This window comes from Ammospiza nelsoni, chromosome 26, assembly GCF_027579445.1.
Source record: "Ammospiza nelsoni isolate bAmmNel1 chromosome 26, bAmmNel1.pri, whole genome shotgun sequence".
NCBI lineage: Eukaryota > Metazoa > Chordata > Aves > Passeriformes > Passerellidae > Ammospiza > Ammospiza nelsoni.
The window spans coordinates 3,360,142-3,385,891 of record NC_080658.1 but is presented as its reverse complement, the minus strand read 5'-3'; the positions used below and the strand labels follow the sequence as shown (position 1 = coordinate 3,385,891).

At 50.1% G+C, this 25,750-nt stretch overlaps 3 protein-coding genes across 5 annotated transcripts; 1 reads left to right on the top strand and 2 right to left on the bottom strand.

Moving 5' to 3' along the window:
* Nucleotides 1–959: 959 nt before the first annotated feature.
* Nucleotides 960–2,685, bottom strand: LOC132084032 (pre-mRNA-splicing factor SLU7-like). The gene is made up of 2 exons (XM_059489029.1): nucleotides 2,089–2,685; nucleotides 960–2,040 (listed from the first exon to the last, which is right to left on the bottom strand). Exons 1-2 carry the CDS (start codon nucleotides 2,683–2,685, stop codon nucleotides 979–981), a joined length of 1,659 nt encoding a protein of 552 aa, XP_059345012.1. The 3' UTR covers nucleotides 960–978.
* Nucleotides 2,686–10,455: 7,770 nt separating this feature from the next.
* On the top strand, nucleotides 10,456–19,063 carry VAT1 (vesicle amine transport 1). Its single transcript, XM_059489248.1, has 6 exons — nucleotides 10,456–10,806; nucleotides 11,991–12,198; nucleotides 12,525–12,695; nucleotides 12,784–12,873; nucleotides 13,767–14,008; nucleotides 14,989–19,063. The coding sequence occupies exons 1-6, from the start codon at nucleotides 10,477–10,479 to the stop codon at nucleotides 15,088–15,090; spliced, it is 1,143 nt and encodes a 380-aa protein (XP_059345231.1). The 5' UTR covers nucleotides 10,456–10,476; the 3' UTR covers nucleotides 15,091–19,063.
* LOC132084141 (uncharacterized) lies at nucleotides 19,057–25,745 on the bottom strand. 3 transcript variants are annotated; one of them, XM_059489157.1, is made up of 5 exons: nucleotides 25,533–25,745; nucleotides 24,714–24,817; nucleotides 20,932–23,805; nucleotides 20,389–20,597; nucleotides 19,057–19,956 (listed from the first exon to the last, which is right to left on the bottom strand). In XM_059489157.1, the coding sequence occupies exons 1-5, from the start codon at nucleotides 25,708–25,710 to the stop codon at nucleotides 19,887–19,889; spliced, it is 3,435 nt and encodes a 1,144-aa protein (XP_059345140.1). In that variant the 5' UTR covers nucleotides 25,711–25,745; the 3' UTR covers nucleotides 19,057–19,886. The 3 variants fall into 3 exon arrangements, with proteins under 3 accessions (XP_059345140.1, XP_059345142.1, XP_059345139.1); XM_059489159.1 differs by lacking the exon at nucleotides 19,057–19,956 and having other exon boundaries at nucleotides 20,075–20,597; nucleotides 20,932–22,409; nucleotides 22,842–23,805; XM_059489156.1 differs by lacking the exon at nucleotides 19,057–19,956 and having other exon boundaries at nucleotides 20,075–20,597.
* Between the last annotated feature and the right edge of the window lie 5 nt (nucleotides 25,746–25,750).

Sequence of the window (25,750 nt, the reverse complement as noted above, 5' to 3'; positions counted from 1 at the left end):
AATTGCTGTGGTGTAGATATGGCTTGGCCACTGCAGCTCTGTTCCTTTTATTTTTATTTATTTTTTTAAGCAAAACACGATTTATTAAAGGCATAGGGGAAAACACAACAATATAACAGCTCCTGGTTTAAGTATATAAAAAGTGAAACAATTCAGAGTACATTTAATGGTGCTCATGATACATTTAAACAGGATGTTTTGAGTCCACCCTACCTCCTCCTATAATTTAAAACAAGGAAAAGAAATTACAGAAATACCCCTTTACCACCTCACACAACTGCAACTAGAGGTGTCTACAGACAGCATCTCCAAAGTGTGTGGTTTGTAGTTTTTAACACACGCTGCACGAGAATGTCTTAATGCAGACAAGTCAGGATTAAGTCACTGACAGTCTTTTTGGATATTCTCCTTGTTTGCTTCCCCATACTGCTGCTTGATTTGTGAAATTTCATTTTCCAGCTCTGACAGGAATATTCCACTGCAAAGTGATCAAGAAACTCTGTATTCCTTTACAGTCATGAGACAGGCTTAACAAGTGAGAAGCTCTAGTAGTAGTTGTGTCAATTTTTGTCAAGCATTTTTGTTGTGTATTGACACCTGCTGACCATTTCTACTGACTAGTCAGTTTTACTGCATTACAACTTTATGCATTAGTTGGTCAAATATATATATATACATGTATTAGTTGGCCAAATTTCAGGACTTCAATCAGATCTCCTTCAAGAACTTACAGAGTAGGTGCATGTATTTTATGTATACATATGTTATATGTGTGTGGCTGTATTTGTATACATACACATGCATTTACAAAACTCCAGTAACTACTAGACTGCTCATGTCTGCTGAAAGAAGCTTTTACAAATTTCTTCAGAGCACAAAAAGGTTTTTGTTCTTTTAGACATGTACAAAATTAAGTGTCTAGAGAGTTGTAAACAACAATGGGAAAAGCTTTGTGTACTGGAATGGTGCCTCCTGTGATTACTGCCCAAGAAAAGAGGCCATGGGGCCATCAGGTCTCTGCCTTTTCACTCTGTAGGCCTCCATCTCCTCTTCTGTTGGCTCCCTGGCTTCATACTGGCTGTTGTATGGTCTCCTCCTCTCATCTAACTGCGTGATTTCTCTGAGGTGGAGAAGTTGAGCCTCTTCAGCATTTAGGGCCTTTTTTAGTTTTTCTCGCTTCTTTTCCTCTTCACCCTCCCTGTCGGAATTTGAGCTCTTCTTGTGCTTCTTCTTTCTCTTCTCTTTCTGTTTCTCTTGGTGGATCTCCATCAGTGTTTTGGGTTTTATCATGTGTTCTTCCTCCTCAGGCTGCTTTTCCATTAAACTTGCCTCTGTATTAGCAATTTCTTTCCCAGTTTCCCCAGTACAGTAGGAGTACTCGACAGAGGAGTGACAGCACTTGTAACCCCACTTCCCTTCCTTCCAGCACGAACCCCAAATGCATGTATGTTTGTTGATCCTCACATCCTCTTCATGCTTAGAGCAAGCAATAGCTCTCTGCTGTCCCTTGATGACTGTTCCATGCCTAGAATACTCCACATAATTTTCTGTTTGAGCTAGCAGCAGTTCAGCTGGAGGGGCATCTAAATGTTCCTGTCCCCCATACTTCTCCAGGATGCTTTCCTTCTGCTGTGCCTTGAAATCTTCTTTTTCTGCTTTGAAAGATTTATAAAGGAGCTCTAATTTGGTAGGGTCTGCTTGAAGATGAACTTCAGAGCCTTTGTCATAAGCCTCCCAGGCAAAGAGCTGAGTCTGTGCCATTGAAATGGCATCACCTGTGTAGTGAACAAAGTTGTCACCAGCATAAGCAACTTCATCTGGACTCCTGCCTGTGTTGGCATAAGGGTTCTCCCTCATTGCTCTTGTTTTGGGATCATAATAAGCAGAGTTTGGGTCTAGGTTCTTCAAGTATTTAGCAATATCTTCCCGAATACGTAAATTTCGGACTGTGATGCGTCTTTTGGAGTCAAAGTTCTGCCCGGGCATATCAATGTCATCTGTGTATTTGTCCTCATCTTCACTGCTGTGATCTCTTTCTGTCTATGAATTTGATTCCTCTTCTCTCCCCTGGTGTCTTGGGGAGTTCACTCGCTCCAGCTTCCCTGATGCCAACTCCTCCTGAAGCTTCTGTGCTTTCAGTGCACATTGGGCCAAATCAACCTTGGAATATTCCTCAACAATTTTCATGTGTTCCTCTGGGTCATAACCATTCCACCTGTCTCTCTTCCCATCATAACCAAACACCAGCTGGGGCTGCACATGTTCATCCTGGGCAATATCCATGCCTGTGTATTTTGCTCCAGCTTTCCTGGGTCTCTCCATGCAGTGTTTGCTTTTGTGTGTCAGTGCCCCGCAGTTCTCACAGGCTCCTCTGTGGTACCTCGTGGCCACAGAGTGCTCCTGAACTCCTCGTTTGTACCAATCTCCAGAGGAGTTGTACTCCTTTTGCTTCTCTGCCTGAGGTCTCTGATGCTTTAGTGTGGGTCTCCTAGAAGGATCTATGTACCACGGTGCTGAGGAGATGTACTGAGGAATATGAGGGTTAATGTCTTTTCCTTCTTCATCCACCTCAGCCAGTGCATTTCCAAGTTTTCTCTGCTCTTCTAATTCTTTCTTTTTCCTCCAATCTTCCCTCATCATCTTCTTTGGTTCCTCCAGGCTCACACCATTTGCACTTGAGGTCATTTTGGGTTTTTTCCTGCCAGGCCACAGCACTGCCCCATAACACTCCTCTCCCCTGTGCCTCTCCTCTCCTCCCAATATTATTTGCAACAATTAATTTTAAAGTCTTAACTATGTCCTATAACCTTGAATTTTATCTGCAGCAGTTCTTAAGAGTTTAGAAATAATCAGATCACAGTAAAAGAACTTTACTGCTGAAGCAGACAAAGTCAGAGCAGGAGCTGACAGCCTGTGTGTCAGGGTGGTGGCTCAGCCCTCTTGCAGTGCCAGCTGTGGTTCTGGTGGAGGAGGAATCCTGGAGAAGAGTGGAATTTTCCTCTGAAGGTCCAGTGAAGGCCTAGAAGGGTCTGGTCTTCCTCTGGGAATCCAGTGGGAAAGGCTGCTGTGGTGATCCAGCCCTCAGATTATATCCAGGTAGGAATGTTTGGCTCCTCCCCCTGGGCAGAGCATCTCCCAATGGGATGGTGGAGTTTTATCAGCCATGCAGGGACACTCAATGGCCCATTAACAAAAGATAATTAATCGTTAATGGCCCATTCACAGAAGATAACTCCTGGAGGGAGGATTGAGTCCTGGAAGAGATAAAGAACACTGCCCCGCCTGGTTTTAACAGCTGGCAATAGAACACATGCTCCTGGTTACATCTTGCATTGCACTCTAAGACGGTTAAATATCACTTTTCTGCATTGTAAGATGTACAGTTGTTTTCCTTTAAGAGATGACTCTGACTAAAACAGCTGTGATGAAACGCTGCCAAACACCTGTTTGTGAATAAAGAAGGTACAGGGTGTTCACCCTTGATTTTATCAGATTTTATTGCTTGTTTCAATCTCTGCTGTTTTATCTTCCGTAGATAACACAGAAAAGTCAGTGATGATTCTACATTATGGCTGTTATTGATTGTGAGCTGTTTCAGTGTTTTCCTCTGTTTCATTTTTCAATCATGGTACATGACTGTTTAGAAAGGTGTTATCTCAACTTCCTAAGATGGTTATTGCTGATGTATTGATTACATTATGTGAATTGACTGATTTTATAATAGGCATCGTTCATAAGATGTTATTACTGTATTTATAACCATCTTCTTATATGTTTTAACATCTTTTTGTGTAATTATCTAAAAGACATGTAACATTTCAGGACTCTTTTTTCCTTCTCTAGCCACTTGTGCATCTCTTAGACCAGCTGAGCTCTCTGGCCAGACCTGCACCGACTCTGTGGTTTGACCCAATGCTGTCTAAAATTTTAAGTATTTTTCAGAGTTCCAAGAAAAGATACCTGAGCTTCATTGAAACCCTCCTCCAAACTGCTAATCTGGTGGTTTTCCCCAGTTATTATCACAGAGGCACTCCTGCAGTTTGCTGTGTTTGAAGCATCTCAATCCTGAAGGAAACCTCAGAAGGATCCAACTACTGGATGGTTTGATTAGTCTTTAACCCAAGGCCTTTACTCATAACTGCTATTTTTAGGAGCCTTGTTTTAAAATGTGTTTGGGGGATTCCCTCCCAGTTGGAGCCTGAGTGGTGGCCAGACCTTGGCTCTACCTGGATGGAGAATTTGACAACAAACCCAAATGTTTTCTGCATCAAAACCAGATTCAGGTCACTTTGACTTGAAAATTTGGCCCTTTATATATGATAGCTGAACCTATTTTTAAAGTAAGCTTGGGAATTATTATCTAGAAATAATTATCCAAGCCCTCACTAAATTGAGATTTGTCATCTGTTTGCAGATTCTGGGATGATGGTACAGTATTTCAGAGATTCCTAATTACCTAATTTCACATGTGTTATTAATTATGTGTATTATCTGAAATATTCTTAGTTGTTGTACCTGATTTATTCTTGATTACTGTCAGTTTCTTGTTCACTACATGTATTGTTTTGCCTTGATGTTTCTTCATGCAAATGAGAAGTAGATGTAACACAACAATCTATTCTGATGGTGAAAAACAAATGCACCTGTGTAAACAATGAAATTTGTTCCATGAGAACCCACAAAGGAAAAGTGTAAACATATCTAGAGAGAGAAAATTTGATAGAAATTTACAATATGAATGAACTGAATTTCACTGTATTGCTGACCAATTAGGTTTAACACAGTGCCTTCTGATATTTCCTACAAATATGAGCTTTGTGAATAAAGAATAAAGAATTTGCTTTCTGCATGAAGAAAATGGAGTCTGGGCTGATTTATTCCAACAGCAGAAATGCAGCAAATACAAGACAGCAGCAATTAGGATGGTTGAAAAAAGAAAGAAAAAAAATCCAAATCCCCTTTCATGTGTCCAGCCTGTTTACATTCTGGGCTAGAATAATGCTGATCTGACTCACTGCTGGCATTAATGAAGTTTGCACCTCTGAGTGAGCAATTTAATTTATCTCAGCAAGCCAAAGCTCATTATAGCAGTCCATAAATGCTATCAGATGAAAGCAGCATCCTTCAGCAACCTCAGGGATTAAAGCAAGGAGGCATTCAAGTGCCAAGGATTCTGCTGGAAAGGCTGCAGTGTGTGAAAGAGCATGTGTGCTGGAGGCTGAGGGAGCACAATGAATGCCTCAATTACTGCTGCAGGTTTCTCTGTGTGGAGACAGTGAGCTGAGCCTCTGGAGGAGTGAGAAATGTGTATTTTATGATTGAAAATCATTAAAAAACGGCCCTTGGACAGCAGCAGAGGTGGTGGTGCTGCAGGGAAACCCAGGTGTGAAAAATGCCAGTCACTTGTTTTTAGAATTTTAAAAAGTTTAATAGTAAAAAAATGTTTATAAAAATAGCAATTAGAGTAATAAAAATTGGACAATTTGAATTAGGACAATATGAGACAATAAAAACAAAGAGTTACAGACAGTCTGGGTACCTCTTTCTGGGCAAAATAAGCCTGAAAAAGCACCCACGTTAACAGAGGATTAACCTTAAAAGGAACAGCCTGTTGCATATTCATACACCTCATACGTGATGCATAAATTCCATTCAAACACAGGATTCTGTCTGGTCAGTGTCAGCTTCTTCCTCTGAATCCTAAGGTGTCTTCAGGGCTGAGCAAGGCAGGAAGAAGTTCATTTCTTCTGCTAAGGCAGCAATAAATTCTCTTTCTCTGAAATATTTAGGTGTCCTGTGGCTGCTATCTCAGTGTGAGTACCTCATTCCTATCTTAAAAAAAAGTATCCTACATAGCATTTTAACATTATGTTATAACCTAAAACTATATTTAACACAGTACTTAAGAAAATTAATACAGCATCACTTTCCAACACAACACATTTTAATATTAATATTTGTGAAAAGCTAATCATAAAATACACATTTTTCAAACCAGGTCTTGATCCAAGGCACAGCCACACTGCCCACAGTGGCAAGTCTGTAATTTTCAGTGTGGTAAAACCCACTGACCAGATAATGGGGTTTTCGTGGATGCACAGCATGTGGATGTGCTAAGCCTGTGATTTTGGGACTATAATTGTCAGTAAATTATTGAAGCTGTGGCATAAGGTTGAAGCTAAGGAGGCTGATTTTTATTTCACATGATTTCTCCAAGGACTGCAGTGGAGAAAGTGCCTATTTCCAGAGGAGGATGCTGCTATGTGCACCCCTGGGATCTGGCCCCGTGCCATTCACTGCCTCTGCACATCCCCAGCCTCTGCTGCTGGGCAAAAATGGAGAATTCCCACAGCCTTTGTGGGAATGATGCTCTGTGCTGGGAGGATTTCTTCAGCGAGCTGCCATCCGCTGAGCTTCTGTAGCACTTGACAAGTGCCTCAATTTGTCTGTGATCAAAACAGCAGCGCAGGGAGCTGCAGCTGTGAGTGGCAGCTGTGTCTGAGGGCTTCTGTCAGATCTCCTCCACCTGCTGCTCTAGCTGTCAAATCTAAATGTCATTTACTGTGATACAGGCACAGAAAGTGTCACCAGGAGGCACAGCACTCCTGGTATGCGTGAGGCAGGTGGGACCTTGTCTGTGTGTCCCTCTCTGTGCATGCAAGGGTGAAGAAAAGGCAGAGCAGAGGCAGGAGGAATCTTTCTCTGGAATTTCTAACAAATCCAGGTAGATGGATGGAGGTCAACGCTTGCTGTAGAGCCAGGACACCAAACTACAGAGCCCTGAAAGGGTCTGAGCACCCCATGGGGGCTGAAATGCAGCCCCAGAGCTGCTTCCCTTGCCCTGGCCTGCAGATGGGGCAGGATGAAAGGAGCAGGAGATGAGGACAGTGACACCAGGTCAGGGCCAGAGCTGGACTGAGGAACCCCAAATTTGAGCACCTCACCTGTGGGGTGGAGCCACCCCGTGTCCAGCAGCCAGCCCCTGGCCACCAGTGGGGTCTCAGGGAGCCCTGCCCTGCAAGGTGAGGATTTTGTGGGCCTGAGCCTCTGGGGTTGTGTCCTCAGCCAGCCCTGGGAGCTGGCACAGGCAGCTGTTTGCTGACAAGGAAACTGCTGCCAGTTGGCCTTTTTTATCTTTTGCCTGGTCATTGTTCAGATGTCCTTGAGAGCAGAGCAGAGGGAGTGCTGGAGCCCTTGGTAGGAATAAAAGCACAAGGAACAAAGGGCCAGGCAGGGGAGCTGGCACTGATCCTACGCTGGCACATCCTCCTCAAACCCTTCCAGGGGATCAGGGGAGGCTGCAGGAGGCTGGGAAAAGCAGGAGAGCAGGAAAAAGCAGGACAGCAGCTTACAGGGAGGTGCAGGGCTGCTGGAAACTCAGTGTCTGGCAGAGAGAGAATGAGAACAGCTACCTCAGTGCCCTGTGCCCACCTCTGGCTGTGAATCACAAGTCAGCACCATTCAGAACAGCAGCAAGAGCTCACATTTGGAGAGCTTGCTGGAAAATGGGCTAGAGCAGCAATTCCATTGGGAAAAATAGCTTTGTCCAGCTAATGCTCCCAATGTCCTGTGGGCAGTGCCCTGATGTGCTGGGGGTGCCAGCAGCTGAGATGCAGAGATGTAGCTTCATGCTGACCCCATCTCCAGCAGCTGGTGTCCCAGAGATGCAGAGATGCAGTTTCATGCTGACCCCATCTCCAGCAGCTGGTGTCCCCCCTGGTGTGCTGGGGGTGCCAGCTCAAGGTGTGCCAGCTGCCCATGCCCAGCCCATGCCCTGCACACCTGCCTGCTCCCAAAACAGCCTCACTCACACCAACTCCAGAGCCAGGACTGACCTTAACCCTGCTGCTCCAACACTGAGAAAACAGCCGTGGGTGAGGATTTACAGGGACAATGCTACTGACTGAGCTGATAAGGAAAAACTGACTCAGAAACACCAAAGAGACCAAGGCAGAAAGAGCATCCTGCCCTTCCACAGGGACCTGCCACGTGCAGAAATGTCCCTGTCCTGTCCAATCTGCTCCAGGGCTTCACATAGCTGGAGGAGTCTCACAGAAGAGGGATCTGAATTCTCAAATCCACTCTCTTCACTGACCACTCAGTCTCTGGGGATCATCCCTGAACTCTGGGGTGGGCAGAGGCTCCCTTTGGTTTCACCCACCACAAGAGCCCTGACAGCTGTGAAAATAAATCACTGGAAGAAGGAAGGCTAGGAAAGCTCCTAGGAAGAGCAGCAGAAGATAAGGGATTGTTTTGACTGCTTCTTTCTAATCTGGGCTGTGGCACATGCCCACACATCAGGAAGGCACATCTGTATTCTCAGGGCCGACCGACAGCAAACAAAGGGTGAAGCTGTGCTGTTATCTTGCCACACAACTGGGCATGATTTCCTCCTTGCCCCCACTGCAGCCACCCCAACACCCATAAATCTGCCACGCACACACCACGAGCAGCCTGCCCCAGGCTCTGTCCTCCTCCTGCCTCCTTTCCTGTCTTTGTGCTGCTCTTCCTGAGCAGTCCCAGGCTCTGCCAGGGTCAGGGCAGCCCAGCCTGGAGCATCCTGCAGGACACAGCCATGCAGAGCTCCTGCAGCCCAGCCCAGCAGCTCACACTGGGCCTCCTGCAGCCACCAAAGACCCTGGAGATGACAGTGTGAAAAATGCCAATCAATTGTTTTTAGCATTTTAAAATTTAATTTATTATTATTATTACAATAAATTATAAATATAATATATAATATATATAATATAATGTATTATGTAATATATTATATAATATATTACATTATACAATATACAATACACAATATATAATATATAATATACAGTATATAATATATAATATATAATATATTGTTTATAGTTTATATTTCAATATAATAAATTATTAAATATAATAACTTATTATTTATATTTTAGTTTATTAGTAGTAGTAATAAAATGGTTATAAAAATAGTAATATAATTAGAGTAATAAAAAATTGGACAATTTGAATTAGGACAATATGAGACAATAAGAATAAAGAGTTACAGATGGTCCGGGTACCTCTTTCTGGGCAAAGTAAGCCCGAAAAAGGACCCACGTTAACAGAGGATTAACCCTTAAAAGCAACAGCCTGTTGCATATTCATACACCTCATCCATGATGCATAAATTCCATTCAAACACAGGATTCTGTCTGGTCATCGTGAACTTCTTCCTCTGAATCCTAACAACATCTTCAGGGCTGAGTGAGGCAGGAAGCAGTTCTTTTCTTCTGATAATGAAGCAATAAATTATTTTACTCTGAAATATTTAGGTGTCTTGTGGCTGCTATCTTGCTGCCAGTGCTTTCTTTTAAAAAACCATCTTACACAGCATAGTTGCTGTTTTAACATTATGTTATAACCTAAAACTATATTGAACACACTACTTAAAATTAATACAGCATCACTTTCTAACACTACACATATAATATCCATTTTAATATTTGCAAAAAGCCAATCATAAAATAGGCATTTTTCACTCCAGGGTTTGCTGATCCGTGGGCCAGCCAGAGCTGCCACAGTGCTGACAGTGCCCTGTGCAGGGTTTTGCTTGGCTTGGGAATGACACGGAAATTTCCCAGCACTCTGATTATCCTCTATGTGGTTTGTGGTTTCTTTTTGGGCATGGATATTTTCCTGTTTCGGGGCTCTCTGATTTGCTGTCTTGAGCAGTCACCCTGCAGTGGTTTGTCAGGGATGGGCTCAGATAAGAGAGGTGTGGAGTCTGTCGTGCTCTGCACACACAAAATGGCACCGGATCGGGATTCCCGATGGAAATGGGAGTGTTCACCCATTGATATTCACACATTGACATTCACACAGTGATATCTGTGATATCTGGGAGCCGAACAGGGACCCGAGCAGTGAGCTCAGGGAGGACGCTGCTGTCTGCTGGCAGAAACAGAGGCTGGATCCAGCGATCTGCTCGCACACACTGCCTGATTTATTTGTCTTTAGCTGCAGGATTAGAGCTCAGTTCCTCCCTCCGATCTCTGCGTAGCCCGAGCCTCCTCCCTGCCGCAGAGCTCCCCGCAAGCCTCAGGATCTCCGCACTATAAATTAGAAAAGTAACTCAGGGAAATGATGAAATGATGCTCCAGCAAAACTGCTGCCATTCCAACCATGCCCCCAGGAAGGGTGCGAGCAGCAGCGTGTTTGCTCGGAAGGAATCATTTAGAAAAAAAAAAATTAAAAAATAATAAAAAAATTTAAAAGGGGAAAAAAAGGAATTAAAAAAAAAAAAGGAAAATAAAGGGGGAAAGGGCGGTGTGGAGGAGAAGATGCTGGTGCGGCAGGGGGAGCGGGCCCAGGGGCTGGGCGGCCTCACCGCCCCGCCCGCCGCCGCTCGCTGCTGCCCCGCCCGAGCCGCTCCGCCCCCGGCCGCGCCCCGGCCCTTCCCCGCCCGCCGCCGCCGCCGCCGCTCCGCAGCCGCTCCCGCCGCTCCGCACCGCCATGTCCGCCGAGCCGGCCCCGGCCCCCGCCGCCCCCGAGCCGGCCCCCGGCCCCGAGCCGCCGGCGGGAGGCGGGGAGGCGCCGGCGGAGCACCGGGCGCTGGTGCTGACCGGCTTCGGCGGCTACGACAAGGTGAAGGTGCAGGCGCGGCGCGGCGCGAAGCCGCGGCCCGGGGAGGTCTCGGTCACCGTCCGCGCCTGCGGGCTCAACTTCGCCGACCTGATGGCGCGGCAGGGCCTGTACGACCGCCTGCCGCCGCCGCCCGTGTGCCCCGGCATGGAGTGCGCCGGCACCGTGCGCGCCCTCGGCGACGGCGTCCGCGACCGACAGGTGAGGGCGGCCCGGCCCGCCGGCCCCGAACCGCCCCGGGGTGCCGAGCCCGCCCCGGGCCGCCGGCCCCGAACCGCCCCGGGCTGCGGCCTCGAACCGCCCCGAGCCCGCCCCGGCCCGCTGGCCCCGAACCGCCCCGAGGTGCGGCCCAGGCCCGCTGCCCGCAGCCCCGGGAGTCCCGGCGGGCCCCGGCAGCGCTGAGCCCCCGGCAGGGACCCCACCGATCCTCCCCGCCGGGGATTTGGAGGCGACGGGGCGGCGGACAAAGGCCAGGGACAAAGGGGCAGGGCGGGCGAGCATCCCCGGGCCGGCCCTGCCGCTCCGGGAGAACGGGCGGGGAGGAGCGGGGGAGGCCGTGGGGCTCAGATTCGGGAGGTTTTCCTAAGTTTGGAGGTGTATTTTCCACGATTGATGCTACTAAGCCATTCCCAAAGGATCCAGCCTCTGGGCAGGATGATGGCAAGGAGCAGCAGTAATATTTTTTAGCTTGGGCAAGGAGGGCAGGATACGGTCCTCGTCCCTCTTGTGTTGTGGGGGATCTGCCATGGATCCAGTGGTTGGTTTGGGCAACCACAATTTGGGTTTGGGTACCACTACAAAGCCAGAGCCTGGAGTGCCTGTGGTCTCCAGGGAGAATGGGCAGGGAGGAGCTGGAGGAGGCCGTGTGCCTCAGATTCCGGAGGTTTTCCTAAGTTTGGAGGTGCATTTATCATGATTGATACTACCAAACGTTTCCCTAAGGGTCCTGCCTCTTGGCAGGATGATGGCAAGGAGCAGCAATAATACTTTTTCGTGTTTAGACTTCTGCTCCCAGCTTGGGCAAGGAGGGCAGGACATGGTCCTCATCCCTCTTGTCTTGTGGTGGATCCAGCATGGATCCAGTGGTTGGTTTGGGCAACCACAGTGTGGGTTTGGGTGCCACTACAAAGCCAGAGCCTGGGGCGCCTGTGGTCTCTGGGGTTCCTGGTGTGTGCCCAGGTCTGTGGTGGGAGGTTCTGTGCTGCAGCCTCCCAGTGAGGAGAGAGTTAAACCAGCTGTGCTCTCCTGCCTGAACCCCGAGGTGCTGCAGTCTCTGCACACAGAACTGTGTGGATGCAGAAGCTCTGACATACCGAGGGCAAGGTTCTGATGGCTTCTGCTAACCTTTGGGGCTTGTTTTACACCACCTTGTCCTCTGATTTCAGGTTGGTGACAAGGTAATGGTCCTGGCCAGGTCAGGGCTCTGGCAAGAAGTGGTGAATGTGCCGGTCAGTCACACCTTCCCAATGCCTGAGGGGATGAGCTTCGAGGAAGCTGCTGCTCTTCTTGTGAACTACATCACTGCCTACATGATTCTGTTTGACTTTGGAAACCTGAGACCCAACCAGAGTGTCCTCATCCACATGGCTGCAGGTAAATAATTCTTGCCAGACCATACTGAGACTCTTGATTTCGCTGTGCAGCTTCTGAGTAAATGACATGGGTGAGGAAATGAGCAGAATGGGGCTGGGCTGATCAAATATCACCTGGCAGAGATGCAGGCTTTGTGCTGACCCCATTCCCCAGCAGCTGGGGTCAGTCTCTCCCAGTGTGTCCCAGGCAGAGCCTCTATTCCCCAGGCTGCTGTGCTCTGTGATTGGTACAGGCAGGGATAATTTACTAAGCAAGTTTTTACATGAGGTTTTTTAATTTACACTGGGGCTGTTTGCTTCTAAACCTTTCTTACTGCTGATTTTCAGGTGGTGTGGGAACTGCTGCCATCCAGCTGTGCAAGACTGTAGAAAATGTCACCATTTTTGGCACAGCATCTGCCTCCAAGCACGAGACCCTCAAGGAGAGTGGAGTTGCTCACCCCATTGACTACAGAACCATGGATTACGCAGAGGAGGTCCGGAAAATCTCTCCCAAAGGTGAGATGTGGTGGAGGACTTGTTCAGCTCTCTTGCATTTCTTTCAATTTGCAAAGAAGCTTTTATTTACTTCCAATTCCCTCTCTAGGTGTTGACATTGTCCTGGACCCTCTGGGAGGATCTGATACATCCAAAGCTTTTAACCTCTTGAAGCCAATGGGCAAACTCATCACTTATGGTGAGTGTGGGCAAAGTGCCCAAAAAACCCAGGGACTGTGTGAGGGTGGAATGGGATCCACACAGAAGTGGTGCATGGCTGTCAGGGATACTATTCCTCACTGTGTTGCAGTTATTTTATTTAATTAAGGTCTTTAGGATGCTTTGGCTTGGTGAGGCAAAGAGGAGTGAGATTTGTGCTGTGTTCACAGCCTGCAAGGCTCTTCCCATGGTGAAAGGAGCCTGCAAGGCTCTTCTCTCTCTTGGAGTAAAAGCTGATGCCTGCAGGGGAAGCTGGAATGTCCTCAGGGAGGAATACTGGCATAGTTGCTTTGTCTAGGCTGACTTAATGCACAGCCTTGCTTTTCTTTCAGAGGATGTGTGGGAGATGAGGTTTGAGGCTACTGAATACTTATCTCTCCCTTCCCCAGCCCTGGAACACTGTGATTTTGTCCCACAGACAAAGCCCTCACACAGCCCCCAGTGGGATTCCAGACACTTGCAGCAGTGTGCTGCTTTGGTTGTCCCAGCCACTGCAGCTTGTGATTCCCCTGGAGAAGCAGGGCTGGAGGAGAAGGGGAAAACTGTCCTGCCTGCCTGGCTGGGTGGCACTTGTAACCCTTTCTTACCTCTGCCAGCCCTCCTAGCTGCACTGCTGCTGCCTTAGGAGGGCTAAGGAGAGGAGTTGTTCTGCATTTCTGCATTTCTCATGTGCATTTTTTGCCACATGAGTGCTGATAATCCAAATTATGCTTATCTAGAGGCTGAGGCAGGTGCCTGTTTATATTGAAGGTCAACTGGGCAGGTTTTGCTGTGGTCATTTCTCAGCTCTGTGCCTGGTCTGAGCTGTTCCATGAGGTGCCCTTTGCCTCTTGTGTTGTGTTCCAGCTCACCTGTGGCTTTCCTTCTTTTCAGGGGTAGCAAACCTGCTCACTGGGCAGAAGAAGAACCTCATGGCTATGGCTAAAACCTGGTGGAACCAGTTCAGCATCACTGCCTTGCAGCTCCTGCACCAGAACAAGGCTGTGTGTGGCTACCATCTTGGATATATGGATGAAGAGGTTGAGCTTCTCAGGAGTGTTGTGGCCAAGCTGGTTAACCTGTACAGCCAAGGCAAAATCAAGCCCAAAATAGACTCTGTGTGGCCCTTTGACCAGGTGAGTCTGAGCTGACATCCAGTGGTACAGAGCACCTCGTCCATGGGGGCTGAACTGTTGAAAATGTCTAATAACCATCTGCTTTCAGACATTCTGAGGCTGAGTTTTATTCCTTTTAAAATATTAAGGCTGAGTACAGTGGCTGGGCTGTTGTGCTCCAGTGCACAGGGCTGGGCAGTGCCAGACAGGGTCCCTGGGGAGCAGGGCAGGTGCTCAGCTGAGCTCCAGGGGCAGCAGCAGCAGGAGGGGCTGGGTTCTACATCACACTGCAGCTTGCCCTGAGTGCTCTGTAGCCTGTAATTAAGCAGACAGATGGGGAGGTTGTTGCTGCCCTTCCAAGAGTGCCAAAGAGCCCAGGCAGTGAAGCAGAATGAAGGGAGCAGCAGGTTTTCCAGCAGCTCTGCTCTGCTCTGCTCAGGGTTATTGCATTGATGTGTCCAGGCAGAGCCAGGCTCTTCCCTTGGGAATGCTGGGGCAGGAGCTGCTGCAGGGGAGCAAAGAACTTACTGATGATAGTCAGTGTTCATACCTGAGAACTGATGCAAAGGCTTAAGGAAAGCTTTGATTCCAGGCCTGGCCCAGGTGCTTGAAAATAATGATAAAAATGATACAATTCTGTGCATATATTGTTTTGTGCAGCTGGTAGAAGCTTTGTCCTGCTGGCAGGTGGCTGGATTCCTCCCTTTGGAGAGTGACACATGCTGCACTTCCACATTTGTGTGAGCAGAGCCTCCTTGTGTGTGTGTGTTTAGATTGGGCTGTGTGAATTCTTGATAGTTTCCTATAGGCCTGCTGGGGTAATTGCCCAAGTCTGTCCAAAACACACCTGTGCAAGGCACCTGGATGCTTGGGGCATGCTTGAACTCCAGGAAAGCTGCCTCTCAGTTATCAGAGTGCTCTGGGGGTGCTGAGGGGCCCAGGAGGGGCACAAATGCTCTCTGCAGTGGGTGGGGGTCTCACCAGGCTCCTTTTGCCTCCAGGTGGCAGAGGCTATGAAGCAGATGCAAGAAAAGAAGAATGTTGGAAAAGTCATCCTGGTTCCTGAAGCACCCAAGGAAGAATCTAAAAAAGCAGAGAACTAAGGAGAAGGAATGAATGCAGATTATGAATTCATGGTTTAACTCCCTGATCTCTTTGGGACCTGGAAATGGACAGATCAGTATCTCCCATCTTTCACCAGTACAAGAACATCATGGTTATCATTCAGATGAGGTTTGCATGCTCTTGTTGTGACTGACCCTTTGCCAGACATGCCTCCTGCTCTCTCTTTTGAAGCCTGTTTATTTCATACTGCTTTCTAACCACTTGTTTCTCCACTGAATTTCCAGACTAACCTCCTTTTTCTCTGGCAGTGAGGCTGAAGCTTCCAAGCAGTTGGTGACTGACAACTGCACAGCCTGTCACTGTAAAGTCAAGGCACAAAGTACTGTAACAACTGCCAAGTGTCTCTGCAGAAACTGAGCCCTGCTGAAGCATTTGCACTCTCAGCTTTGGGAAAGTCTGTTCAGCAGAGGATTGGCCAAATGTAGGATGTTTCCTCCACAGCCAAAGGAAAACCACAGCTGGCCTAGTTAAATTCAAGCAGGGGTTTCTCTTCTGTTCACACTAACCTGACTTTATTCCCTCTGCTTTTTGTAGGCCACTAACACAGCCAGATATTAACAGCTCATATCGTTTTTGCCTTGACCATCCTGGCAATTTGGAGCCTATTGTAGATCACACTCCATTTGCAGTCACTTCTCTGTGCAGTCTGTAAATCCCCTGACAGGCTGGGCTGGGCTATGTCTGACTACAGAAGAAAAGTTTCAGTTAGATAACCTGATCCTGTCCATTTTCTATTTCCAAATTGTATAGAGAGATCTGAGCAGTGTCTGATTCTTAGAGACCATAAGGACTCAACTGTGTCTCAAACAACTGGAACAATTATGTTGGCTCTGTGCTTTATTATGCTGGGCTCCAAGTTGGTGTTGTTAGGGCTTCACCCTTGTCTTTGTATTTCCAAGGGCTGCAGTATTGAATTGGACTTGAGTGAGATGGAAACAAAATCATCCCCTATTAATGCTTTGTGCAGTGCCCTGTGCACTGAGGAGGTGTTGCAGTTTGGGAAGGAACTTTCAGGAGCCCCTCCTGTGGGCTGGCTGCCCTGCAGCCTGGGCTGGCTCTCGCTGTGGCACACTGGTGAGATGACAAACAGCCCAGCTGTGTGTCAATGTGCCTCTTTACCTGCACATTCTGAGCAGTTTTCCATTGTCTCCCAGCTCATTTCCTGCAGCAGGGCTTGGCTCTTCTCCCCCTGAATCTGTCCTGGGGCTCTGGCACTGAGGGTTTAGGAGCTGCTTGGGATGCTCCTCCCTATACCAGAACTGTTTCATCTTCTACTTTTCTTTCCTTGTGTGTGGTTGGAAACAGAGCTGTGTAGAGACCCAAGCCCAGCTCTATGAGCACCTTGAGCCCTGGGTGATGCAGTCCTTGAGCCCACCTTGAGCCCTGGGTGATGCTGTCCTGGACCCTGCTTGCAGCTCTGGGCCACTCTGGTGCTGTCAGTGCTTACTTGGCATGGGCTGTAGGTGTTGTGGGCTTTTGGGCTTCATTTTGGATTTGAAATGGTAAACCTAAGGGCACTAAGAGCTGCCCATCATGGAAGAGCTTGTGCTTCAGAAGCAGAACCTTGAGATTAGAATCCTGCTCAATTAGCCCGCAGGGAAGGCCCAGGGCCCAAGGAGGGCAGGTACCCACTGGGCACAGGGCTGGGCACACAGCCCCATCACCACCCAGGGCTGGAGTTCCTCTCTGAATTCTCCCTCAGCCTGCTCAGTGGGACTCTGCCAGTGCAGTTTGGGGTGCAGGTGCTTGGGCTCAGTCCAGAGTTCTTTAGAAATGCACTGGCACAGCTTCCAGGGCTTTTCCCGTGGCTAACTTTAAATATTGCAACAATCTTGTTCCCTACAACCTCAGAGGAGTGCTGGAGTCCTCTCACAGATCCTTGTCAGTTCATCTCTTGAATTTCATAAACACAGGCTGATGGAACTCTCAAGCACAACTTTTTACCTTTCTGAATCCAAAATCTTGCTGCTTCTTTCAGCCTGCCCCGTTGTGCTGATTTAGATTGAATCCAACACTGTCTAATGCTGCTTTACCAGGTGTGAAAACAGAAGGACTGTCTAAATTGCTGAAATGGAAAGTCTGGACCTGTTCCTCTGAGAAACTGGACTTCACCTTGATGCCAGGGCAGCATGCTCAAAAGGCACACAACCCTGCACATCCTCTGATTGTAAAAGGGAAGCTGTTCTGGTGTGTTTCACAGCAACATCCTCTCTCTCCCTGCTTTTTCCTGAGCCAGTCTCGTGCTCAGTGCCTTACATGGATGGCCTTGGGTCAGGCAGTGTGGCAGGGCTCTCACAGACCCCTCAGAGCCCTCTCTCTGCCCTGCTGCCTCCTGTGTGCCACAGCAAACAGCATCTCGGTGCCTTCTGCTACATGACTAAGAAGTCACTGGGGCCTTTTCCATTCTGGCCTTTCAAAGTATTGCCAAAACACTGTTTTGACTCTTGTTAGCTCTGTTTTGTGAACTCTGGTGATGTTGTTGGACTTTCCATGAGTTAGCTGTTCTCTCCCCAGGTGTTCCAGCCTTTCTGGGGCTGACCTAGTGCTTCTGTACCCCCCAGTCCATAAGATCTGTTGTAAAGCCCTTGTCTTTCCCAGGGCAGACCTGTTTGGCTCCAGGGTGAGGCTTTATCAGCTGCTCCAGCCTTGGCTCTTTAGAAACAATCCTAGCTCCTGGCTCTTTTTGGGCTCACATGTCTTTCTAAGCAGAAATTCCTGAAGCCCTTATCAAGGCAGGAATGCCAAGCAGTCACTGCCTGTTCCAGGTCAGCACTATTTTGTGTCTCTTGGTAGCAACAGTGTTTTCTACAGGAAGACCAAGATTAAATGTAACCTTGCAATCCTCTGCTCAAAGTTCTGCTCCACGTGGGTGTGGTTGGTTGTGTTTTGGTTTTTTACTTTTCTTTTTTATGGGCCAGTTAAGTATAAAACCTGTGTAAAACAACTTCAAGTGTCTTAATCCAGTTAACCAGCCAGTTTGTGTACTAAGGACCAAAGCAAAAAAACCAAAATGAAACCCTAGGATAAAAATCATTCCATTCAGTGTTGCTTGTTTAGGGCAAAGTTGTGCTACTGAGGAACTGGGAGATTGCTGTACTTAATCATGTGTGCCATTCCAGAAGTGCAATTTAATGTTTATTTTACTGATTGTCTTGACTCAAAGGTTGTGCCATGAGGAGTGCAGGTGGGAGTGTAAGGAGTTGGTGAGTGGAGGAGGCACCCCCAGCCCTGCCTGCTGCAGGGGGCTCGGTGCCAGTGCCTCTCCTGTCATTGCTGTAGTGGCTCCCAGGCTGGTGCTGCTGCTCTTGGACAGAATGCAACTCCTTTGCTGTCACCAGGCAGCAGTTGCCACGTTTTTGAGTCTCTGAAGCTCACTTGTGTTGCAAGCTGACTGCAGGAGGGCAAGGGAGCAGAGGTGGCCCTGCCCAGTGCTCTGGGAAGGAGTTCAGCTCTAGGATTTGTTTCAGACACCTGTATTAAACTAGAATGGATTAACCAGGGAGATGTAAGAAGCACTGTGTGTGTGAGGCTTCAGCTGGAGCAGGATTCTGGCCTGCTGACAGCTGCTATCATAGGTGTGAATCCACTCAAGTTGCTGAAGCCTCTGGTGTGCTGAGCCCTCGTGCTGGCAAAGTGTTTTTGGCAAGTAGTACATGAGCATGATGTGAAATGTGTTAGACTCTGAGTGAGCCTCTTGCAGCATATGGTCTGGTCTGTACTGTCTGAATTGTGTTGATTTGCAGATTTGTGATATGAGTGCTGCTCATCCTACAGACACATAGCAAATCTTTTGTTTAAAAAATATATTTCGCTTTTTTGTGTAACCGAGTTGGACAGAAGACAACTGTGCCACTGCTGTTTACATGACTACAATGTGTACTGCTCCTCTGTCAAACGTTACCATATGCCTTATGTGTTTCAAATGGTAATTAAAGCATAACAAAACCTTCACAGTGCTGCTCAGCTTTCTGTGGTGGTGAACCCTCTGCCCACAGCAGATTCAGTTGACAAAATGTAATGCTTCCAGCAGGAGGAGATGCCTCTGCTCTCAGGAACAACTGTTGGCTTGAGTGTTGTTCCTGACACTCATCCTGAGGGCAGCCATGGTGATGTTTGTTTGTGAAGCCTTTAGCTGGGCTCTGCACTTCATATCTGGGTGTGGCAGTAGCCAGGTGGGACTGAAGTGGGTGCCTGTGCTGAGGGTAAGACAAGGCATGAACAGCCATCAGCAAACATGAGAATAAATCCTGTTTATTTGTCAGCATGGAGACTGTCCCTGGGAGGAGGCAGCTGCTGAAAGCTGTTAATGTTCTCCTCAAGAGAGCCCCAGGTCACCTGCTGGCCTCAGAGCAGGGGCCTGAAAGCTGACACTAAGGAGAGCTCATCTCCAGCCCCAGCTCTGGCAGCAGCTGAGCTGGAACCTCTGTAGTGGCAGAAGGTGGAAGAAACTTCCAGAAGCTGGGGCTGGATGAGATGCAAACTCCTGCCCAGGTTTGTGTCTGCTGCTGGAAGCCAAACAGGGCTCACTCAGGCTGCAATCAGCTCTGTGATTTCAGGGCATGCATCCAAGAGGAGCTGGAGTTTCTGGCAAGCACTGAGGCCTGCATGGGGCAGGGACAGAGGTGCTGCTCTTTGCTAAAGTGCAGAGTTCTGGCTACATGTGGGGAAAGCAGGAGCTCTTTCAACAAACACCTGCTTCTTCCTGAGCTGTCTCTGTGAAGCTGCAGTTCTCAGCAGGAAAAAAGGTGAAGGGAAGCCACAGGCTGTGGGAGAATCACACAAGGCCCAGTTTATTGAGGACTGTGCCAACCTCATGGAGGTACTGGGCATCTGGGTAGCCATTCCTGTGGGGCAGAGAGGAAGCACTGTAAATCCTGCTGCTGTGCCAAAACCACAGTGGGAAGCAGCCTTTTATTTTTGTCCCACCCTTTCAGAGGGGCTAAGAGGGGAATTTCTGCCCCTGGGATGTCCTGCAGCCTGCAGGTGCAGCTTGTACCCAGCACAGGCTCTAAGTGAACAGGGCCCACAGTTCCTGTCCATGGGGAATTACAGGTTTACCCAACACTTAGGGATGTGGGATGGATTTGCTCCAGCTGGAGAGTGCCAGGGCTGCTCTGCCATGCCACAGCTGCCCTGCAAGCTGAAGCAAAGGGAAGCACCAACTCTGCCACTGTGCCATCCCTGCCAGGATTTGTTGAGCTGGAGCCCCTGGTTCTCCTCCCATTGCTAAAAAGCCCACAACCATACCCAGAAGCTCGGGATGAGCTGGGCCATACCTGGCTTTGCCTCCATCCCAGGAGGTTTTGTGGGGGATAGGGCCCCATGTTACTCTTTCCTCTCCATTGCAGGACTTGATCTGGAATGTCAGCCCACATTCAAACGCTCTCTTCAGCAGCTTTGCTATCTTCATCCCTTCCGTGTTTTCAGGCAGGAAGGCACAAAAATTCCCCCCTTTGTAAGGGTGTCCTGGGCGAGGGTCCCCAACCTTGGAACAGGAATAAGACATTTTAAACAATGGCTGGAATGCTTTGCCTCTGAGGGGATTTCTAAGGTTTGTCTAGCTTGAAAACTACACTCATGACCATGATCCCCATGGGCTGATAGTCACTGTCAACTAAAACCAGAGGTCACACATGCTTTTGAGAAGCAGCAAGCTGCTCCAAAACCTGCTGTGGAGCTTTTTGCCTTTCACAGGTTAACACCTCTGCTGATTTTTCTGTGAGGCAGGGAGCTGTGGCTGCTCTTTTCCCCCCCAACCACCCTGACAGCCCTCCCTGTGTGGGCTGCAGTGGGATGGGGAAGCTCTGTGTGGTACCTACCCCCTGCACTCCATCAGGGATGTTGTAAGCAAGCTGAAATGTTGAGTCCGGATAGAATCCAGGCAGGCTCTGAGACAGGGAGGAGATCTTCAGTGTCCCCAGGATATTGCAGCCTGGGATATCTGAGGAGGAGTCACAGCAAGCTGGCTGCAAACTGTCTGCTGCAAAACATGTCCTGCACAAGGCATGACCACAGGAGCCCTGGCAGGTCACCCCTGAGGCCTGGCAAGCATCACACTGCTCCAGAGGGATGGTGCTGCTTTCCTGGCCAAGGCTGGGCTCTCTTCTCTGCTGTGATGGGAGCTCAGGCTCCTCCTGCTCGTTGCTCTTGCCCCCTGGGAGCTGGGCCCTTCCCTGATCTGTGGGCTCTGCTGCAGGTGCCTGTTGGGCCACAGCTGGTGGTGGCTCAGCAGCCACAGCCCTGGGTAGCCAGGTGGGCATAGAGTGAGGAGTTTCATCAGCTGCAGGGACTGGACAGTGCTGCTGTCCCATTGCTTCATCGTGGCCTCCTCTGCTCTTGTCTCTTGCAAACTGGAACCTGTCTGGCAAGACTTGTTTCAGCCGGGGGCTGTCGGGCTCCCCCAGGGTCAGTTTTGTCTTGCGCTGTTCCTGGACCTCCCTCAGGCCAGGAGGGCTCTGCTTCTCCCCTGTGCCAAGGCTCAGAAGGCTGCTTCCTCGTCTGCCAGCCCCAGAATCAACACAGCCCCTGGCTTCCTCCTGCCCCCAAGCCTGCTGGTACCTCCAAGGACTGGGGGATGCCTTTTCCTCAGCCTCTGGCAGCCAGGAAGCCCTGAGCACATGTGGAGAGTCCATTTTATTGATGATGTTCAGGTGCTGTGGGGAACTCAGGCCACCAGGAAGGGCCACATCCAGCACTGGGTCCTGGCTTCTGCTTGGCTGGATGACACTCAATTTCCCTGTGCTGTCTGGTCCAGGAGACAGGGATGAAGACTTCATGGCACAGAGCCTCCTAGAGGAAAACATGTGGAAGGCCTCACTCACTCCTGGCAGCATCTCCTTGGGGCAGGCAAGGTAGAGCTTGTACTTGTCTTTGCTGAGTCCAACCTGGAAGGATTTTCCTCGCAAGAGGCTGCACAGTTCACTCAGGTCACTGTCATCTGGCCCACTGACAGCAAGCTCTGAGTAGCTCACACTCTGGCACACCAAGTCAGGGCACTTCTGCACTAGATCTTCCACCTTCCATTTAGCCTGGAGCAGCCTTCTCCTGTCCTCTGCCTGCAGCATCAGCACCGTGCAGTCGCCGGCGTGGCGCTCCGAGATGTGCACCCCTCCAGCCCTGCACAGCTCATCAATAGCAGCATGGCACACATCTTTCAGGTAAAACCACTGCAGAGTGTCCAGGCTTATCTCCTCACTCACCCTGCTGATGTCTCCAGAGTTGCTGCTTTCCTTTGACCTCGACAGGGAGAAGCTGTTGGAGCGTCTCAGCACAGGGCTGGATGCTGAGGGTTTGCAGCCTAGAGCAAAAGGGGTCCATGTCACATCACAGTTGCTGTAGATGCCAGCAAGGGAGTGGTACCCAAAGGGACCTGAGCCTTTAGAGTCCTCAGCATGCTGAAAAGTGCTGTTTTCTTTGCCTGCAACAGGCATCAGCACCTTTTCTCCTGTGAGTCTGGCAACTCCTTCCACATGGTCCCTTTCTGTGGGGTCATTCTGCTGAGGCTCTGCTGCTGACCCGAGAACTTTATCTGCCATAGGGGTGGGAGGCTGATACTGCTGGCTCAGTGCCCTTGGGTCACTCTGACCAGGAACATCTGTCTCTGATGAATGTTTCCCAGAAAGCTGCACCTGTGCCACTGCTGGAGAGTCCTGACTCACCAAGAGGTCCTGGCCAGCCTGAGACCTGTCAGCTTTCAGGGTGCTGAAGCTGGCAGCTAGCTTGAACTCACCTTTCTGCTCCTGCTTGCTTGGGCTAAGCCTTGTGGGTGAAGGATGCACAGGAGGTTTGCCCAGGAGTGGTGCAGCCTCTGTGGTGCCAGAGGGCTGGGAGCTGCTCAGCGTGTCAACCGTGCGTGCAGCACTTCTCCTGGTGACAGAATCCTCAAGGAACTGCTTGGCCTTGCACACATCAACCAGGCTTCCAACGAGATAAAGCTGCTTCACATCCTCATGGCAGAGCAGCTGGGGATACAGCTCCTGCAGCTCACGCGTCAGAGCCCTGAGTGCCTGGCTGTCCATCCCCAACCCTTTCTTAGCGATCTTCTCCTTGCGCAGGCTCGCCTCCAGCTGCTGGTAGAGCTGCTGCAGGGCCAGCTGGGCCTGCCTCAAGGCCTCTGTGTCCCCAGACACTGCTCCAGATGGCTGGAGGTACAACACAGCAATGCCATCGCCACTGACATCCACCACATCCACGTGGTGCTGCTGCAGCACACCCTGGTACTCAGCAGCACAGAACCTCTGCATGTACAAGTAAATGTCCGAGTCCACGGCGAGGGAAAAGTCCTCCAGCTTCCCCAAAAGTTCCACAGCTTCCTCACCCACTGGGCTCTGAGGTGATGGTTCTTTAGCTGCCATTTCGTGCACCTGGTCACAATCTGGCAGCTTTGCTGCCTCTTGGGCTGGCTCAGTGGAGTCAGGCACTTGCTGCTGATCAGGCATTCCCATCTCCTTGGCCCCACAGCTGGGAGCTGGCAGGAGGATCTGGCTACTGGCCTGGTTCTTGAGGTTCAGGCTGCTGAGAAGGTCTCTGCTGAAGGTCTGCAGCTCAGTGAATGGGCCCTGCACTATGCACTGCATGTTCTTGGAGTCGAAGCTGAAGTGTACATTGCTGTACTCTTTGTGCAAGTCCTTCAGGAGGGTTTTGCCCGTGGGCAGCTTGCCATAGTCAATTGTCATGCTCACGTGTATGAAGATCTGCAAGTAGACAGCAAGGGAGTGAGAGAGCAAGGACCAAAACCAGCCCCTTTCAGAGGCACAGAAGGCAAGTGGCCCTGCATTACTGTGACACACTCTTCCACCTCTCTCCCTCAGCATCCTGCTTTCAAGAGACGGACCCTGACACAGACAGGACCAAAGACCCAGACTAAGCAACTCCTTGACCTTGTGCACTTGTCAAAAGCTTTCTGCAAACAAGGAATCAGAGGGGGGAATTGCACAGAGACAGGGCCACATTTCTACACACTGGGAGCTCTTCAAAAAGCCCAAACCCAAGAAATCCACTACTGTTTTGCATCTGAAATGCAGTTGCTCTCTTGCCTTTGCAGAGCTTCAGCTCCAGATCTTCAAGCAGTTTTGGCACCACAGGCTTGCAAAAAGGTCTGCAAGGCCAGGTTAATTCCCATGCCCCTGTTTTGGGGGCTCAGATATGAAAACATGAGACATGGCTACAGCCACGGTCCCTTGAGACTGGAGGAAGAGGCAAGAACTCTCCAGTGCTCGCCAGACACCAGCATGTCTGTATGCTAGGCTTTCCTGAGAAGGAAAGAGGAACAATGCACTGTGAATCCAGCTGATGACACGGCAGAGGCATTAACAGGATCCCCTGTGTGGCACCAGATGGACTGGGGAAAAGTGCCTGTTCTCTTCCAGCCTGACTACCCTCCAATTGACAGGCACAAATGCCAGATGACTGAGAGCACAGCCTGCCTGCCTGTCCCTGTGCTATTAGCACAGGGGAAAAAAAAATCTTCATTTGAATATGAATGAGGACGGATTTAAGTGTAATTAAGATGAAAGGAGAGAGTGAGGTCTCCCTTCTCAAGCTGTCTGCCAGGCACAGAGTCTGTGTGGGAGCAGCTGGGGCTGCCACATCCCCTCAGTACCTCATTGGGGCTCAGCTCTGAAGCGTGGGGTGTCACCTCCAGCGGGTACTGTGTCTTCCCAATGGCCAGCACGTGGTTCTTCACCTGCAGGATCCTCTGGGCCACTGGTGGGAAAAGCCACCCAGACATCTGTCAGCCCAGCCAAGGGACAGCAGTGGGGTGGGGGACAGTGGGACAGGGGAGGGTGGGGCTGGGGACAGTGAGACAGGGGCAGGACAGAGGATGGTGGACAGGGGAGGGTGGGCAAGGCAATGTCAGGGTTGGGGATGGTCAGACAGGGAAGAGTGGGGCTGGGGATGGTGGGACAGGGAAGAGAAGGGCTGGGGATGGTGGGACAGGGATGAGGGGATCTGGGGATGGTGGGACAGAACACAGAGGGGCTGGGGATGGTGGGACAGGGAAGAGAAGGGCTGGGGATGGTGGGACAGGGATGAGGGGATCTGGGGATGGTGGGACAGGGCACAGAGGGGCTGGGGAAGGTGGGACAGGGCACAGAGGGGCTGGGGAAGGTGGGACAGGGATGAGGGGAGCTGGGGATGGTGGGAAAGGGAAGAGTGGGGCTGGGGATGGTGGGACAGGGCACAGAGGGGCTGGGGGTGGTGGGACAAGGAAGAGAAGGGCTGGGGATGGTGGGACAGGGCACAGAGGAACTGGGGATGGTGGGACAGGGATGAGGGGAGCTGGGGATGGTGAGACAGGGATGAGGGGAGCTGGGGGTGGTGGGAAAGGGAAGAGTGGGGTTGGGGGTGGTGGGACAGGGCACAGAGGGGTTGGGGAAGGTGGGACAGGCCAGGCCCCCCAGGGTCCCGCGGGCGTTACCTTCCGGCGCCTCGAAGGTGATGAGGGCGCAGGGCAGGGAGCCGGGCAGCACCCGGACGTTGGCGATGTCGCCGCCGCCGTTGCGGGAGCGCAGGAAGTGAATGGTCAGCTTGTCGGCCGCCCTGTCGGGGGGCAGCTCGGCGGGGAAGCCCTGCACCCGCACCGTGCGGCCCGCCATGCCCGCGGCGGCTGCCCGGGCTCCGCCACACCGGCACGGC